Source organism: Zootoca vivipara, chromosome 14 (assembly GCF_965207765.1).
Source record: "Zootoca vivipara chromosome 14, rZooViv2.hap1.1, whole genome shotgun sequence".
NCBI classification, from domain to species: Eukaryota; Metazoa; Chordata; class Lepidosauria; order Squamata; family Lacertidae; genus Zootoca; species Zootoca vivipara.
Genome location: NC_142597.1, coordinates 5,079,724 through 5,098,999, shown reverse-complemented (window position 1 = coordinate 5,098,999; position 19,276 = coordinate 5,079,724). Strand labels below are relative to the sequence as shown.

At 42.2% G+C, this 19,276-nt stretch overlaps 1 protein-coding gene across 2 annotated transcripts in view; it reads left to right on the top strand.

Annotated features, from left to right (window-relative positions):
- The window catches only part of EBF2 (EBF transcription factor 2), a 251,443-nt gene that overhangs the window by 197,744 nt on the left and 34,423 nt on the right, over positions 1 to 19,276 (top strand). For both annotated transcript variants that reach the window (XM_035138787.3, XM_088657747.1), the window contains exons 9-13: positions 4,060 to 4,190; positions 6,321 to 6,447; positions 14,289 to 14,377; positions 15,553 to 15,618; positions 17,512 to 17,686. In XM_035138787.3, coding sequence (XP_034994678.1) covers positions 4,060 to 4,190; positions 6,321 to 6,447; positions 14,289 to 14,377; positions 15,553 to 15,618; positions 17,512 to 17,686 — 588 coding nt within the window. The remainder of the gene's footprint in view (positions 1 to 4,059; positions 4,191 to 6,320; positions 6,448 to 14,288; positions 14,378 to 15,552; positions 15,619 to 17,511; positions 17,687 to 19,276) is intronic.

Here is a 19,276-nt window from a genome sequence, read left to right as displayed (position 1 = left end):
TGTATACAACTCTTCAGTTTATATTCCCCTGGATGGCTTGGGGGGGGGGGGAGAGGGGGAATTAATACAGGCATTAAAATGTAAATACACCAGGGACAAAACACAATATGTAAAATGTAGATATCTCTTGCAGTAATACTGGGATGAATGCAGGAGGTGTTTTGTTTTCTGTTTTGTTTTTTACTATGCCAACCATTAATACACCCAGCCTATTGATACTAACTTGTTTTTATTTGTTTTAAATTATATTGCACCATCAAATTCCCTGGGGCTTCACAGAGTTAAACTTACTTCTGAGTAGACATGGATAATAAATAATAATAACAATAATTTATTATTTATACCCCGCCCATCTGGCTAGGTTTCCCCAGCCTCTCTGGGCGGCTTCCAACAGAAAAATAAAACACAGTACAGTGGTACCTCGGTTTATGAACACATTTGGTTCCGGAAGTCTGTTCATAAACTGAAGCGTTCATAAACTGAAGCGAACTTTCCCATTGAAAGTAATGGAAAGTGGATTAATCCGTTCCAGACGGGTCCGCGGAGTACTTAAACTGAAGCGTTCATAAACTGAAGCATGGGTGTAATTGGTTCCAGAGGTGTGTTCATAGACTGAAGCGTTCATAAACCGAAGTGAACTTTCCCATTGAAAGTAATGGAAAATGAATTAATCCGTTCCAGATAGGTCCGCGGCGTTCATAAACCGAAAATTCATAAACCGAGGTGTTCATAAACCGAGGTTCCACTGTAATCTATTAAACATTAAAAGCCTCCCTAAACAGGGCTGCCTTCGGATGTCTTCTAAAAGTCTGGTAGTTGTTTTTCTGTTTGACATCTGATGGGAGGGCGTTCCACAGGGCGGGCGCCACTACCGAGAAGGCCCTCTGCCTAGTTCCCTGCAACTTGGCTTCTCGCAACGAGGGAACCGCCAGAAGGCCCTCAGTGCTGGACCTCAGTGTCCAGGCAAAACTATGGAGGTGGAGACGCTCCTAGTATACTGGACTGAGGCCATTTAGGGCTTTAAAGGTCAGCACCAACACTTTAAATTGTGCTCGGAAACGTACTGGGAGCCAATGTAGATCTTTCAAGACCGGTGTTATGTGGTCTCGGCAGCCGCTCCCAGTCACCAGTCTAGCTGCCGCATTCTGGATCACATGCTTAAGAATGTAATCCTAACCACACTTACTAGGAAGCCACACTTAAAGCAGGACTTGCTTCCAAGCAAATATGTACAGGATCAGAAGGTCGGTGGTTCGAATCCCCGCGACGGGGTGAGCTCCCATTGCTCGGTCCCAGCTCCTGCCAACCTAGCAGTTTGAAAGCACGTCAAAGTCCAAGTAGATAAATAGGTACTGCTACAGCAGGAAGGTAAACGGTGTTTCTGTGTGCTGCTCTGGTTTGCCAGAAGCGGCTTAGTCATGCTGGCCACATGACCTGGAAGCTGTACGCCAGCTCCCTCGGCCAATAACGCGAGATGAGCGCTGCAACCCCAGAGTCGGTCACAACTGGACCTAATGGTCAGGGGTCCCTTTACCTTTACAGTTAAAATGCTTAATATAAATGTTGTGTATTGTTATTAGCCAGTTGACATTGGTGCTTATATTTCTGCTTGGTGCTGCCTTATGGCTGGTTCAAGACCACTGATGCATCTAATCAATTACTATCAGTTCTGACTGACAGCAGACTCTCAGGGCTCTCGGGCAGGGGTTTCTCACCATCCTGCTACCTGAGCTCTTTTAACTCAAGATGCCATGAAGGAGCCTGGGACATCCCACATGCAAAACATGTGACCTACTGTTGAGCTGTTGTAGGGACCCAGGTGGCTCTGTGGGTTAAACCACTGAGCCTAGGGCTTGTTGATCAGAAGGTCAGCGGTTCGAATCCCTGTGGCGGGGTGAGCTCCCATTGCTCGGTCCCAGCTCCTGCCAACCTAGCAGTTCGAAAGCACGTCAAAATGCAAGTAGATAAATAGAAAGCGGGAAGGTAAACAGTGTTTCCGTGTGCTGCTCTGGTTCGCCAGAAGTGGCTTTGTCATGCTGGCCACATGACCTGGAAACTATACGCCGGCTCCCTCGGCCAATAATGCGAGATGAGCGCGCAACCCCAGAGTCGGTCACGACTGGACCTAATGGTCAGGGGTCCCTTTACCTTTACTGTTGAGCTAATTCATACTTCATTGCAGCTGGCTCTGTTGGTTGTCCACCCCCACCCCCAATATCAGTTGGACAGATATTAACATTTTTGGACTGCTGCAAGGCAACATGATTCCCCAACCATCACCTTACCAGCATCAGAAGTTTAACAAAGTTATTCTGCAATGAATATCCTACACACTCACTAGAAGGGCATATCTGAACCAGGGATGGGCGTCAGAATCCCCTCTGCTTCTCATTTTAACATGAATCTACCTCATCCACACTTCCTGAAACACTATACAAATGTATATACAGCTCTCCTTCAAAATGCATCCTCCTTCAAAGTTTGCAAGACTGTTATCCAACCAAAAATGCATTATAAATATGCATTATAAATGCATTATAAATAATAAATTATTATTATTAATTTTATTTTGTTTGTGATTTTTTGTTTTTTGTTTGTATTGTCTTATTGTATTTTTATATATAGGTTTTATAGATTACTGTGTTTTATTTTCTGTTGGAAGCCGCCCAGAGTGGCTGGGGTATAAATAATAATAAATAATAATAATAATAATAATAATAATAATTATTATTATTATTATTATTAAACTGAATATTTGTAAGGACTGTTTTTCTAAAGAACAATAATAACAATGCAAACTGATCTGGGAATCTAGTGAACTGAATGTAAGACTGACCGGGGGGGGGGGGTAGAAGCTGAGAGAAACAGAGTTGGCCATCTCTAGTAAGAGCATAAAAACACAAGAAGAGACCTGCAAGGGCAAACTAAAAAAGCCAATGCAATTCTGGGCTGCATCAATAGGAGTATAGCATCTAGATCTAGGGAAGTAATAGTACCACTGTATTCTGCTCTGGTCAGACCTCACCTGGAGTACTGTGTCCAGTTCTGGGCACCACAGTTCAAGAAGGATACTGACAAGCTGGAACGTGTCCAGAGGAGGGCAACCAAAATGGTCAAAGCCCTGGAAACAATGCCTTATGAGGAACAGCTTAGGGAGCTGGGTATGTTTAGCCTGGAGAAGAGAAGATTAAGGGGTGATATGATAGTCATGTTCAAATATATAAAAGGATGTCATATAGAGGAGGGGGAAAGGTTGTTTTCTGCTGCTCCAGAGAAGCGGACACGGAGCAATGGATTCAAACTATAAGAAAGAAGCTTCCACCTAAACATTAGGAATAACTTCCTGACAGTAAGAGCTGTTCAGCAGTGGAATTTGCTGCCAAGGAGTGTGGTGGAGTCTCCTTCTTTGGAGGTCTTTAAGCAGAGGCTTGACAGCCATCTGTCAGGAATGCTTTGATGGTGTTTCCTGCTTGGCAGGGGGTTGGACTGGATGGCCCTTGTGGTCTCTTCCAACTCTATGATTCTATGAACATCTTAGGATGGCAAAGAAGAATGTAGAAGTTCTCCAGAATCAGCAGAATTTATATCTATGTTATAAAAGCCCAGGGAGAAAATGTTAACTTTTCTGAAGTTTCTGGCAATAGAACGATAGTTATTTAACCCAACTTTCACTGCTAATATTTACTTTGCTGTTCTCCAGATGTTGTAGGACTCTATCTCCCATCAATCATAGCCAGCATGGCTAGTAGCCAGGGGAACACCTGGCCCTCCAAATGTTGCTGGACTATGAGTCCCATCATCCCTGACTCCCACTGACCCATGATGGCTGGGGGTGATGGGAGATGGAGTCCAACAACATCTGGAAGTTCCAAAGGTTTTAACCCGTGTAGTAAACAATACTGGCTGCAATTGGTATAAGTCAGCTTTATATTGTAACAAAATGGAGATAGCTGGAATCTTCCCTGCAGGGAAGGCTCAAAACTCTTGGTACAATAAAGCTATTAATCTTTGCTAGAAAAGTAACTCTGGTGTCTCTTTTCCCCTTCTCCCATCCTGTAGCCACTCCCTGCATCAAAGCAATTAGCCCAAGTGAAGGCTGGACCACAGGTGGAGCAATGGTTATCATTATAGGAGACAACTTCTTTGATGGGCTACAGGTCGTTTTTGGGACCATGCTGGTATGGAGTGAGGTAGGTCAGCGTGCTTTCTGGTTATTGCTTGCCAAGCTGTCCTTCTCAAAGAGCTAAGGTAGATTGCATTGGTTCTACTGTACTGGCCTGAATATAAGCCACATTTTTTTTCCCTTCCAAATTCTGACTGGGAAAAGTTAAAGTGTGGCTTAAATTCATGACCTTACAAAAATGGGCTTTTACGATATCGCTGCTGAAACAGACATACTCTAAAACAGAATGGGTGTGAGTGCCTGCGGAGCAGCTTATATTTGGATATTGTCTTTTTTCCGTCCCCTCCCCCCCATTGAATTTTAAAGGTGTGGTTTATATTCGGGCCAATACAATATTTATCATTTCTCAGGAGGTAAAATTCAAATAGCATAATCAACGGGTTGCTAACAGAGAGAGAATATCAATTTTTTTGTAAGATTTTGTACAGTGCACCCCCAGTGTTTCATGATGGGAATGTCCCCCCAGTGGCAGAGGTGATGAGGTTGTGTGAGGTTGCTGCAAGGACAGAGGAGTGCCATAGACCATTGCCATCAACCCAGAGCTCCTTTAACCTCACTTTTGTCTTGCCTCCATCCCTAAAAGTGCCGTGCTGCTGCCAGGAGACACAACTGCCTCTGCTCCCCCACACCCATCAATCAATCTCTGCAGTTTGCTGTAGCTTTCATGTTCCTCTAAAGGCCTACTTCAAGTGGAGGCATTGGCTTCGGACCACTCACGCCCCCCATGGAAGTGAAAAATACGTAATACAGCTATGGGGGCGGGACAGACAAGCCAAGGTTTTCAGAGGAGGGTTGGCTTAACTTCAGGTTTTATACAAGATGGCCAAGTGTGCCCCTATTTACACTTTAAAAAAAAACATTTTGATGTCGACCAAACAACTTTCTGAAATATATAGTAGATGGTGGAGGGGGGCTTGTGGGAAAAGAGAAGATGAAACTCATAGGCAGCAATGGGCAGAAAAGGAGGAGCTGTTGATGTAGACATCGTGGGCACCAAGACAAGTTGCTTCCCACCCCCCACCCCCCATGGCATGCCTGAAATGGCAGAACAATTTGCCCACCCCCAGGGAAATTCAGACAGCCCTACACCAATCCCACCAACAATAGTTTTGGGGGGCAGTGTTTTGTCAACATGGCCACACTTTATGCATTAGCTCCATAGAAGGGGTGCAATGGGGAGGCACTCACTGAAAACTGTGCTGAAAACTGTCACAAACTGTATATGCAAAATTTGGAAATGAAAAATAGAACTAGTGAGGACATTTAGTGGATTGGTTTGTCTTATGAAACAAAACCAGGCAATTCATAACTTTTTTGATCAGGCTTTACAGATATGAAAAGTTGACCCAATTTATTCAGTACTTAAAACAAAAAGTACTAGAGATGGAGTAAAATTGGTTCAGTTCACATTTTAATGCAGACCTACTTACCTTCCTGAACTAAGACGTAAACTGAAACACGGCTGAACTTCCCAAGTCACTTCTCTGAAATTTGTAGTCCAGTTCCTTATGCAAAAATACACACCAAATAGCATATATTAAAGAACACTTGCACACAAAAAGCATATATCAGTGAAATATGCATCTTAGAAAAAAATAATTTAAGAAAATGTATTATATATGAGGAAATTGTTTTAGAATGCATGTATTAGACAAAATCGCATGCAAAAATGTATACTAGGAGAAATGTGTAAATTCATACAAATTGTTCAGACTTTTTTAAAAAGCAAATTTATGTGGAAATGGGGCAAACTCAACTTAAGTTTGGATAAAATGAGAAACTGAAATGGACAGACTTGTTGTGCACCCCACCTTCATCATTAATCTGAGTAAATAAAGGTGTGTGTTTTATTTACCCGCTGACTTGGAGAAGTTTAATTCTGCTAAATTTTAATGTCCATTTTTATGTAGAAAAGGCCTGGGGAATCTTTGACTCTCTGGATGCTGTTGGACTACAACTCCCATCATCTCTGACTATTGGCCATGGCGTCTGGAGCTGATGGGATTTGGAGTCCCACAGAGTTTGGAGGGTCAGCAGATCTCCAGCCCTGTTCTAGCAGCACAAACTGAGAATGGTGAAGGGTCCTGTGGAAATGCTTCACCACTGTTAATTCTTTTCTCTCCTTGACCCTTCCCAGCTGATCACCCCTCACGCCATCCGTGTCCAGACACCCCCTCGTCACATCCCTGGGGTCGTTGAAGTAACATTATCATATAAATCCAAGCAGTTTTGCAAAGGAGCCCCTGGTAGATTTATTTATACAGGTATGTGAAAACTGTGTATCACAAAGGACCAAGTCCAGGTGACCTATTTGTTCTAAATTACTAAAGTGGAAAGTTGTGTTGAAAATGGATCTGGGGGGTGGGCAGCAGCAAAATGTAGTTTTTTGTTTCACTTTTCTTTTCTTTTGCTTTTTTGCCTCTTTCCCAACATTTGCACTGGTTTCTTCCCACCCAACCCACTGGTTATACTGTATTTAGTTGTCCTGAGATCTCACATTGAAATATCAGTATAAACAACAGACCATGAGGAAGGACTAGCATCAGCACCCAATGTCCTTGGACAGTTGTTGAGGTCCCAGCACCAGAGCAGGGCCTCTGACACCTGTCCACCTGTCCTTCACACCCCCTGCATCATTTTCCAGCCTAACACTATGACTAACACTGTGTAGCAGTATCGTGCTGCCATCCCAATGTAACTTAGCTCAGGGGCATTGTGGGAAAATGTAAATGGTGACTAGATGCAGCCACACAACTCCGCTTGGAGCGCAGCTCTTGGTAGAGTTGCTGCTGCCATTTTCCCATGAACCCCACAAAGCTGGAGTTGGAGCTGTCGTAAGAGTTTTTGTATTTCTCATGAGTAATAATAATACAAACTAAATGTAGGCCTGATTTCTTTTGCCTAGGGTGGTCCACCTATGCCTGGGCTGTATCATTTTGGACAGCAGCTGTGAGATCCCCCACTTGTACCTTTCTGCATTTCTTTCAATGACAATAGTGCTTTGTGGTAGAATGGATTGTGCCAGCACTACTGAGTTTGAACCATTTCAGAGTGCACTGATCCAGTTGTATACTCTAGGGCATGTATTGGCTCTAGGTATACTCCAAATTATATATATATCATTTATATGCAGCTATGTCACCTGGACGCGGGTGGCACTGTGAGTTAAACCACTGAGCCCAGGGCTTGCCAATCAGAAGGTCGACTGCTTGACAGATACAATGATCTGATCCAGCAGAATTATTAATACTCATAATAGCAGATAATATTTTTTGTTTTTCATATAGAAAATATGGGTGTAAATAGAAGTTCTGCACAAGCGGATTCTGCTTATACTGTATTTGAATAAGCCACAGATTTTGCGAAGGAAACTTTGTTTAGAAGTCTAGAACTAGCTCCACAAAGACACTCACATGTCCCCTTCCTGAAACCCTGGAAAGCCACTGCTGGTCAGTGCTGAATTAGATGGACCAATGGTCTGACCCAGTAGAAGGCAGCTTGCCATGTTCCTACGTGTCTTGAATGAGAACCAATTCCCATGTGAGAATGTAAGTAAAAGAACTTGCTGGATCAGGCTAGTGGTCCATCTCGACGAGCATTCTGTTCTCTCAGCAGCCTAAGGGAAGCTGTAAATCAGGACTTGAACAGAATTCTCCCCACTTGTGGTTCTCAGGAACTGAAAATTCAGACGCATCCTACCTCCAACAGTGGAGATAGAACATAGTCATTATGGCTAGTACCATTGATAAGCTTACGTTCCATGAATTTGTCTAATCCTCTTTTAAAACCATCCTAAATTGGTGGACATTACTGCCTGTTGTGGGAGCAAATTCATAACTGTGTCTTATGGGTGTCTCAACTCTTCTCCCCACACAAACCTTCTTTTTACCTTTTGGTTCCCTCCCCTGCACTATGGGCCCCCCACTTTCTGTTTGAAGTGTGGCTTCAGCCAGTGCCCCAAGTGAGGCTGCTGCCAGAAACAGATAATCCATCTATCCAAACAGTGAGCCAGTCCCACTGCTGCTGTTTGACCATACAGAAGAACATAGATACCCAAGGAAACAGTGAAAGATGATTTTCAGATCCACCCAGAAGGGAAAGGTTGTTTTGCTGCTTTGTGCTAGAAGATGCTCCATAAAATTAGTGATGGGAGGAGGGAGAATCAAGCAATTTCTCAGTCTCTCTATCTAAGTAGATCATGACAAGCAAAGCGATAAACACAACTATTAAGTACAGCTGCACCTGGTGTAAGCAATTCCCCCAGCTCATTTTGGCTGGTAGTAGAATTGTTGAAAGAAAAACACGGAACAATAAAATAAGAACTTCCAAGCTGCACAATTAACTCAGGGTGCTGTTGTTTTTCTTGCCTCCAATCACTATATTAGTGGTGTTCAAAGTCTGTTTTGATCGCTCCTTTTTTCAGCTTTCACTGGTGAATCTATACATAGTCCTGGATAATATGCAATACTTCCTATATGAAATCAACAATTTAAGTCAAAACAATGGCTGGAGTAAAAATCAAATTGGGGCAGGGAAGTGGGAATAATTTCTTTTAAAAGTAACATTTGAAATTTAAAATTTTACCCTGCCCTCAATAAGCTATAGGTACAGCAGCTGTCTTGCACATATTCGTGGCAAGACTGAAGGGTCAGCATTCAAAATGTGGTGTTATAATTTCTGCATTCTGAGCAGGCAATCCATGTGTGTGTGTGTGTGTGTGTGTGTGTGTGTACACACGCACGTACGTGTGAATTAGGTATAAGCCAATTTCACCAGTTCATTTCTTTTTGGGGCGGCCATAGCTCAGGGGAGAGCATTTGCTTTGCATGTAACAGGTCCCTAGTTTAATACTGGCCATCTCCAGGTAGGACTGGAAAGCCCCTACATGAAATCCTGGAAAGCTGATACCAGTTAGCGTAGACCAGGCATCCCCAAACTGCGGCCCTCCAGATGTTTTGGCCTACAACTCCCATGATCCCTAGCTAACAGGACCAGTGGTTGGGGAAGATGGGAATTGTAGTCCAAAACATCTGGAGGGCCAAAGTTTGGGGATGCCTGGCGTAGATCAATATAAGGCACCTTCTATGTTTATTGTTCCATGGATTCCCTCTGTCTGGCATCTAGCTCCTCCTGAATTTATTTATTTAATCCACCAGTCTTTCTTCAAGCAGTGATAGGTACTATCTCAAGTTTTCTTTTCTTAGTAAAACAACACAAATAAAGAATCTTGATGCAACCTTGCACCCAAAACAGCAGTTCTTCAATGTGTGCAAAACTATGACAAATTCCACATACAAAGAGCTCTGTACCACATTTGGGGAGGGTGGGGGTATGGAACCGTTCAAATTTGGAAACAGGATCAGGTAATAATTCAGATCTCAGAATAATTGTCAAATTGATGCTCAGTTTCCACTTAACCCCCTACAAGGTACTAGGAATCAAGTCCAATTAAATCCAATGATATGTCTGAATAATCATGGATAGGAATCAGGATCAAATATTAAATTTGTTCTCATCTCTTAGAAACTGCTTCTAATTGTGTGATACTTTGAGCCATTCTTCCTTATTAGGAATAAGATGGATCCAAGTCTTTGATTGGATTTGTACCATGATCAGCACCAGAGTGGAAGTGGAGTCAATAAGTCAATAGCAGTTTTGATGTCAGAATCAGGTTCCTATCAAGATCCCTCCCAAGGGAACTGGCCATGAAGGCAGAGACTGAATCCGGTGTTCCTATTAGCAAGCAGGTGGAGAGATGATAAAGCAGAGATTTTCGGAGCTCAGGTTGCAACTGCTAAAGATCTGAGGAGAAGTCTTCAATATTTAATACAAAATCCAATATTCATTCCATGTTCAAACTGATTAGGCATTAGCTGAACAAGAACAGCACTGAGACAGCTTGTTTGAAGAGGAGAGAGCCATAAACTGTTAAAAAGACAACCATAAAAATTAAAGATAAATTCCAAGGGTAAATCTAAATGTCACAGTGGGAGCTGTTATCGGCATGCATATGTTCCCCATAATGGGTATTTATAATAGGTTACGGCAAAGTATGTCATACTAGCAATGCTGTAGTTAAGAATCTGTCAGCAGTTCCTCTCTGAGTGTTATCACTCACAATGCTGCTGCAAAGCAATCACCCAGCTGATTGTGGTGCCAAGGCAGTGTTTATTGTTTTGAGCTTCTCCCCGCTTCCCTCTACCCACTCTATAAGGGGGGGGGAAGTCCCCCAGTAGCTGAAAAGGTTTAGAAACCTATCCATGGAGGTTTGTGGAAATGGGTTGATTTTTGGCACCCTGCTTTGGGCCTGAAAACACAAAAGACACACAACAGTGGGATGGATCCAGTCAAAAGCTGCAGTCCTAATCCCACTTATCTGGGGGTTGGGATGCTGGAGAATTCTGATGAAGGCAGAAATAGGAGTGGAAGTTGCCACTGTACACTTATTTGTTCCATGTCCAGAATGGAAATCAATCTAGTGAATACGATCAGTTGTTGCAGCTGCTGTTGCTTTCAGTCCACCAAACAATTTGAAATTGATGACATTTCCTCCACCATTTGCATTATGTTTCCTTTGCATTGAAATTAATGGTGTGGAATAACATAATGGCAATGTAATTTACGTAACTTACATAATTACACCACAGTGGACAGTGAGATGACACTTTTTGGTGGGGGCAAACTGCAGAGGAATGGAAACAGTGTTGCATGCAATTAATACAGTGTGGAATGCAAAACGATGCCATCTTACATCCTACCTGTTTACTATTATTGATGGATTATTGAATATTGCTTTATTTGATATAAATTATTTTGGTGATGCAAACACTCTTTTTTTGGCAATGCATTACTGCCCTAATAAAATTTCATCAACAAACTGGAGGACTAGAATTGTTAACAGAAAAATCAAATCAAATAAGAACTGAGATTCACTAGATGCTATAGAGCAACTGTTGCAATTTATCATGACAAACTGAAAGCACATTTTTGTTGATTTTTTAAACAATTAATACTAAGTAGTAGCCTGATTGTTTTCTTGATCATTAAATCTGGATATTCCCATTAGATATTTTTATTTAAATATGCACATTTAGATTTTATTTCATTTATTATTTTTATTTCATAAGTTCATAATCACTTTTGCTTGAAATAAGACATGTAATTCACTTAAACTATTAGACTCGTAAGAAAGAAGAGAAATGGCACATTGTGATATATAAGATCTCTGGAGGATTCTGACAAATTCTCACGATTATTGGCATAACTTTCCTGCCCTGCTCCCAAATGGGAAATAGATTCTGTGGCAGTTGAAATGTGTAATATTAAACTCCTTAAGTGATCCAGAATGGTTCCCAGTAGGCAGGAAAAAAACATTCTAAGTATAGTAAAATCTAAATTCTCAGGTTTAAGGCTTTCCTGCTCAACTCAGTCCCATAATATTTAAACTTGCCATCATTGTTTCATTAAAATAAATCAAAATGTATGTCACCAGGACATATTATTATTTCTTGCTTCTATGTTGCTAAGTAGAGGCAGATGAGAGCAGGGGACACCACTATGATTGCCAGTTTAATTCATTGCTGCCAATCAGCTGTCAAGCCCACTCGTGTCCCCCAGGCAAAGTGTAGCTCTGTACTATTCTCAGCATTAGTGCCCTCCAAGTGGTTTGACCAGTGGTGAGGGTGGGCTGCCGTGGAGTGAAGCAGCAGTGGCGCAGGCTGCAGCAAGGGTTTGTGAACCACCCACCATTTAAAATTTCCCACAAGGCTCTGGTGCAATTTTGCTCTATTTGGATATTGTGGGCATTTCAAGGTGGTGAACCATCTGCCATTAAGTTAAAAACTAGGATGAAAGGAACAAGTGGGCCCGAACTCTGCTTCCCGCATCAGCACTAGTGAGCTCTCCCAAGGGGCTCTCCTAGCAAGCTTGCTTGTTGATATGGGTAAAAGTAGGAGTCTGTCCAGAGCTGAATCCACTGTGACCTCCTCCAGTCCACTTTGAAAGATATTCCTTTATCGTTGATCTGGTCCAGGGGTGGAGAACCTTAATGTTTTACATCAGGCATGTCAAACCTGCGGCCCTCCAGATGTTTTGGACTACAATTCCCATCTTCCCCAACCACTGGTCCTGTTAGCTAGGGATCATGGGACATGTAAAATTTACATGATGGGTTTCATTTGAAGACAGTTCTGCAGCTGGTGCAGCATTCGGTGGCAAGGCTGCTGATGGGGGCAAGACAGTCTGAACAATTAATACCAATTCTGGCATGCCCTGGTTACCACTTCATTTCTGGGATCAATTCAAAGAAATGTTTTTGAGCTATAAAGCCTTATGAGGCTCAGGACCCGGTACCTCAAAGACCGCCTCTCCTTACATAAACTGCCCCAGACCCTGCAATCAATATCAGAGACCCTTCTTTGTTTACCCACTCCACAGGAGGCATGGAGGGTGAGAATACGAGACTGGACCATTTCAGTGGTGCCCTCACACACTTGTGGGGAATACTCTCCCCACCTAAAGGGTTTTGTTTTTTTACTTAGGCTTTGGGTCCTTATATTGAAATGTAGCACTGTTTTATCTCTTTAGTTGCATTTTTTAGATTTTTATTGGATGTTCTGAATTGGTTGTAATGTAAGTCACTTTGGGCCCCTCTGTGAGAAAAGTGATCAACAACTTAATAAATAAATAAATAAATGATCAATCAATAGGTCCCTTCTGGGCAACCTTCCAGAGGTCAGACGCCAGTGATTAGTAGGGTTAAATGCAAAAATGGCAGAGCAACAAATGAAGATTTTACCTTTGTACAGTGGGCTAGTTTCTACGCACATCCATCTCTATCCTCCATCCAGGCAAGCGAGAGGCATTCTCAAGTTCAGACCTGGGGAGATCAGGTGTGGCGGGGGGGGGGGAATGGTATGGGGAAAGTTTTGTGGACCAGTTAGAGAGGTTTAGAGAGATGCTTTTGGTCCCCGAGCCAGAGGTTTTTCCTACCCCACCCTGTTCTAATCCCTAGGAGATTAGCCTTTGCACATTCAGTAGAAATTGTTCTCATAGAATCATAGGGTGCACATAGGTGTTCTATTGCAGGTGTGACAGGGGTACTTTTTGTTGTTTTCTATTGGCTGGAAGATGTGATGTCATAAGCCCCCATTTCCAAAGCACTTTGACAAGTTATTTCCCCCCTCTTAATATGGCCAAGAATAAACAGACAATATGCCTCTTAAAAGATAATTAAAGGCATCTGCCAGCCTGACAAAACTAGCAGCTGTTGCAGCATTGGGTGATTGCTGTGTAAAGTTGGTTGCTTTTTCAGTGCTGCAGAGATATTGCTCCCCCCCCCATATCAACTGGAAACAGAGTTAAAACAGAGGTTCCACATAACACTAAAAGTACTTTACTGTTTAGCAATGCCATTTTCAATAGCCCATATCCTTCTGTAATACAGTGGTACCTCGGTTTATGAACACAATTGGTTCTGGAAGTCTGTTCATAAACTGAAGCGTTCATAAGACTGTCCGCGGAGTACTTAAACTGAAGCATTCATAAACTGAAGTGAACTTTCCCATTGAAAGTAATGGAAAGTGGATTAATCCGTTCCAGACAGGTCCGCGGAGTACTCAACCTGAAGCGTACTTAACCCGAAGCATGGGTGTAATTGGTTCCGGAAGTCTGTTCATAAACTGAAGCGTTCATAAACTGAAGCGAACTTTCTCATTGAAAGTAATGGAAAGTGAATTAATCCGTTCCAGATGGGTCTGCGGCGTTCGTAAACCGAAAATTCATAAACCGAGGTGTTCGTAAACCGAGGTTCCACTGTACTTACTTACAAGTAAGGCCTGTTCAGTAACAGTACCTTGCACTGTTAAAACTTTTTTCCATAAAAGTTCTACATGTTTTAAAAATTGCCCCTTAATTGCCCCTTAAATAGCCAGCTTCTGTTCTCCACTCGTGTGTGTGTGTGTGTGTGTACACGCATGTTTGCTCTCAGTTACTGATTTCATTGTTCCTGCAATAGCATTTTTCTTTCCCAAAGGAAGGCACATCTTTAAGCCGGTTGTTGCCCATATGTGATCTTTATTTATTTTTTCCCCATTCCCTATTTTAGCTTTAAATGAGCCTACCATAGACTATGGTTTCCAAAGACTCCAGAAAGTTATACCAAGACATCCTGGTGACCCAGAACGACTAGCGAAGGTAAAAAGTTTTCTGTTACTTAACATATTTTTGAAACATTGAAATAAATATTGTATGTGTATCTAAATGTATGCCAGTTTAATTGACTGGTTGATACTCTCTAGATAATATGGATTATAACTGCCATTATCCCTGACCATTGACTAAACTTGGTTGTAGCTGATGGTAGCTGGAGTCCACAGTATCTGGAGGACACCATGTTTTCTACTCGTGGATTAGTCTAACAAAGCTCATATAGTCAATCAATGGAGATTTCTTAATAGATAACTCCCACATTAAACATTCATAAATGAAGGGTCAGAGTAAGTACTGGAGGTCAAATTGACACATATAATCTCCAAACAATTGTGAGTGGTCAAAGGATGGGCTTACTTGCAACATCTGTTTTCTATCATTTGTAGTAAATGGCACAGCAATAACCATGGTAACTTGTGTAAGTTCATCATTGTTACTTCCCAATGCCATTCAAAAATTCTGTGATGGAATCCATTGAATGAGACCAAAAAGAAGAGAGATTTCTGGGGAATGTAATTGTCCTCAAACCTGCTTTCCACACGTTTCACAGCTACAGCCTCTCCATCCGCCTGTTGGAGAATTCCCCTGGCTGGCTGCAAAGGAGGGCAGTATAGCTTGCTATCCACTGGAATTCAAATTGGCCAATCATTGGCCAGAGAGGGCAGTGCTTGAGTGACAGACCAGAGGGAAGTAATCTCTCCAGTCTGCCAGCCAGCTATATAGGCTGGCTAATTTTATGTTCATTTCTTTTGACACTGGACCTACTCCCCAAAATGTGGCAGTCCTTCCAAATGAGAAACTGGTTGGTTGTCCACTGGAACCAACTTATTTTTTAAGGGAGAAAAGGATAACCCCAAGGAATTGCATAGCTGCCAAGTTATCCCTTTTTTAAAGGGATTTTCCCTTATGCTGAATAGGCTTCCTCGCGAGAAAAGGGAAAACTTGGCAGCTATGGAATTGTTAGATTTGTTGTATTATTCAGGATGATACTGAGAAAACTAGCAGTGTGAGAGTGCAAATGATGTGATACATAGCATCATTATGGCTACACATAACATCAAAGCAAATCTGAGTCATTCCAACATGGGATCCTGTTTCCCAGAGACTTGCTGGCTAGCCCTTCTTTATAACCATTGGTTGTCCTTCTCTCTTCCTTGCAGGAGATGCTATTGAAAAGAGCAGCTGACCTAGTTGAAGCACTGTATGGAACGCCACACAATAATCAGGTTTGAACACACACCCTTTTCTCTTCCCACTTCTCTCTCTGACATTCATTGAATTGGGGAGAGGGGAGACATCAGGATTGAGTTAGCTGCCTTTTCTCCACACCTCTGCACATTTATCTGAACAAAACCAATGAGCTCCTCCCTCTTTCTCTTTGTCCCTGATTTATCCATCCATCCATGACAAGAGCCAAGGGTTGCATGAAAATGGACTGACAGCCACATGCAGCCCTGGAGCTGCAGATTGTCCACCTGTGTTTTTAAATAAATAGGTGAAGGTTTTTAGCAGGGACAATAGCCCTGACCCTAATTTTTAGGGGTATGCATCAGATTCAAATGAATCCCAACCTGAGGTTGCTGCCTCAGAGGGATTTAAGACTTGTCAGAGGCAAAGCAGGACCTGTACAAGGTGGCATATGTCAAAGTGGGGACCCATGAAGCACTTTGTGGTGCCATTGCATTCCAGACATTAAAAAAGGTCGTGCAAACAAGTGTCGGCTAAAAACAAAAATAATGTCTCTAAGCTGGAATAACACCAAGAGCAAAGACTGGAGTGGAGAGAGCTTGGGGGAAGAGCTCCATTGTGACTGATTCATCAAGCTTGTAACCAGAGGGACTGAATCCCTTTTTGTTCTCTCACCTCCACTGCCCCACCAAATCAACTTTACAGGTATCTAGCACAAAAACTCTTTGTCCGGTTTGGCAGGTTTCTTACTCCAGGACACCTCACTCATGTCTACAGTTTTCAGATCAGCTGCCCACAAAACACTAGGGGAGAATAAGTGATTGCTTTTTACAAACCCGAAAACTGTAACGGTTGCCCTTATGTGAAAACTGTTCTGGCCATCCTTCTGAAATTTGGCAGGATTCATGCCCTCTGCCTCCAAATTAAAAAGTTATAGACATTTCCTTTCTTAAAAATATCAAATTTAAAGGTGTCCAGCACAAAAGCCTCTGGAAATATTTGCCTCTAATATGACAGGCTTTAACTACTACAGAGGGCTGCAAATGTCATCCACTCTTGTGAAAAGAGAAAAGAGGTCTTTCCAATAGTGAATAAGAATGAGGAGGACCCTTAGCTGAGCTGGGCTGCCTGCTTAAGAACATAAGAACAGGACTTTTTTCAGGCGGAACTCGCTGGAAGTCACTTCCGGCAGCTCTCAGATGGGCGCCATTGTCATTCTAAGAGAATGAGGGAGGTGTTTATGGTGATTTCCGGTGTCTCTTTTTCTAGAAACGTAGCAGTGCATGAGGAGGGTCATGCTGTATCAGAGTAAAGACCTGTTGAGACCCCATTAGCACATATGTGAAACTAGGTTTCTTTGTTTCTTTGCTCCAGTGTTCATCAGTTTATGCTTGCTTACAGTGAATTTCATTTGCCATTTCACCTTCCTACAAAGTACTTCAGACTAAGGCAGGATGTTTTTTGAAGTGCAGAACAGGGGTCCGAATTGAAATGCGGCCATCCTTTGAAATCTGCACTTCTCCAAATTTTGCAGCACAGTTCTCCAAATACTGGAGCAAGGGGTGCATAGAATGCATATACAGTGGTACCTTGGTTTCCGAAATGTTCAAAAACTGAGGCAAAAAGGGCAGTCTGCAAATTTAATAGAGAAAATTGAGAAAAATAACATATACACTCAGTGGAAGCCATTCGACTTCCAAGGCGCATTCGAAAATGGAAGCATTTAGTTCCAGGTTTACAGCGTAAACATTCATCAATGGAGACGTTCGAAAACCAAGGTACCACTGTATTGGTCAAAATAACATATAAAATGAATTATATTGGGATAACTTGCTTTGCAAAAATCTGCATATTGGGGAAAGGTAGATACAAAAATTAGAAACTGGGAGAAACTGAAACTGACAGATTTGCCCATCCTTTGTTGCATGCAGGACATTATTCTGAAGCGAGCTGCTGATATCGCAGAAGCTCTCTACAGTGTCCCCAGGAATCCAGGCCAGATCCCTTTGTCAAGCTCTCCAGCTCACAGTAGCATGATGGGCATCAACTCCTACAGTAGCCAGTTGGGAGTCAGCATCTCAGAATCAACACAAGGAAACAATCAAGGTAAGGATCCCAATATTAGAAATATGGAAATGTTTAGCTGTTTTTCTTTTTACCCTAGTTTTATTTACACAATTAGCACATTGCACTTGTCAAATGATTGAAGGAGCCTTCTGTTTTTTTTAAAAAAACTATAAATTACACACTAAAAATATACAATCCAATAAATACATCATTAAGTCTTCATACACACCCACACACCCACACCCCTTACATATTATTTACTTGGTCACTGCCATAAATTATTAATAAATATGAAATATTTTAAAGTGTTAAATTATAACCCAATCATTATTCCAATCAAGAGAGACTACTTTTGCATTCTATTCTGTTTTTTCTTCCTCTAGAAACAAATAATCTATTCCTTTTTCTGATATATATTTTTTAAAAAACCACAATGGATTCCAATGCCTTATTTCGTATGCTACACTAGCCAGTGACATACTTTGCCCCTGTGAATGCACTGGCTTGCCCTGGTTCCAGTTGATCTATGGGGAGTAGGGGTTGAATCCTGTGCACCTCTTTGATTCACTGGTTGTATAGTCCCTGGCTCCCCTCCCTCTTTGATCACATGGGTACTAGTCTTCCTAGAATGTTGGCTTCCCATTTCTATGATTTGGGGTTGTTTGCTCTCATGATTGGCTTCATCCATATGACTGCAAGGAGGAATTTTTAGCCTTCCACCCATACTTGGCCTTCTCATTCTGGCTACCCAGGGGTGATTTGTGCATGTTAAGTAACTTAGGAAGCTGCCTTATTTCAGATTATTTGTCTATTGAACCTAGAATTGTCTACTCTGGATGTAGCTCTTTAAAGTCACAAGCATAGACTTTTAAAATCCCCTACTAAATGATATTTGTGACTGGGGATGCCAGAGAATAAACCTGGAACTCCTATGTGGAAATCCCAGTGACCTCTGGTCAATGCAGGTGCATTGCTGTATAAACACAATTCCATCCTGTGGGCTCAATAGATTCAAAGCTGGAAGTTGCCCTTCCACATTCATTTCTGATCCTTGTTTTGAATGTCTTTAGGCAAGGCAATCATTGCCTTCAATCTACAGCTACTCTTTTATTTGATTGGGTGTTTTATTCTTCCTGCCCTATCAGTACATTGATTATTACAGCTTTGGTCAGTTAGCTCCGCCCAAAACAGACTCCAGGCAAGGGAGCAAGAAGCCAACAGGGAAGCTCAAAGAAAGACAGGTCAACAGCCTGCAAAGCACCCAAGGCTGGAGAAAGACTACAGTTCAGGGATGGTGAACTTCAGGCCCAAGTCTCTATATATGACCCTCAGGATTCTCACTAAGGCCACAGCCCTCACAACTCCTGCTCTGTGCTCTCAAGTGCTTTGACAAGTTTTGTGTCCTTGAACTCTGATGATGCCTCTTGCTTGCCTGGATGGAGATAATACATGTGTAAACATTTGTGTGGCTGGAATGTAGCCTATCTCTGCTGCCTTGTGCCTATACTCATTCATGAGAGAGGCTTCAAACCCCGAGGAACAATCTGTACCCGCTGCCTTGTGGGACATCTTTGGGAGTACAAAAGACTAAGGAGTAAACCCTACACAAATCCCTAAGATGGGTGACAC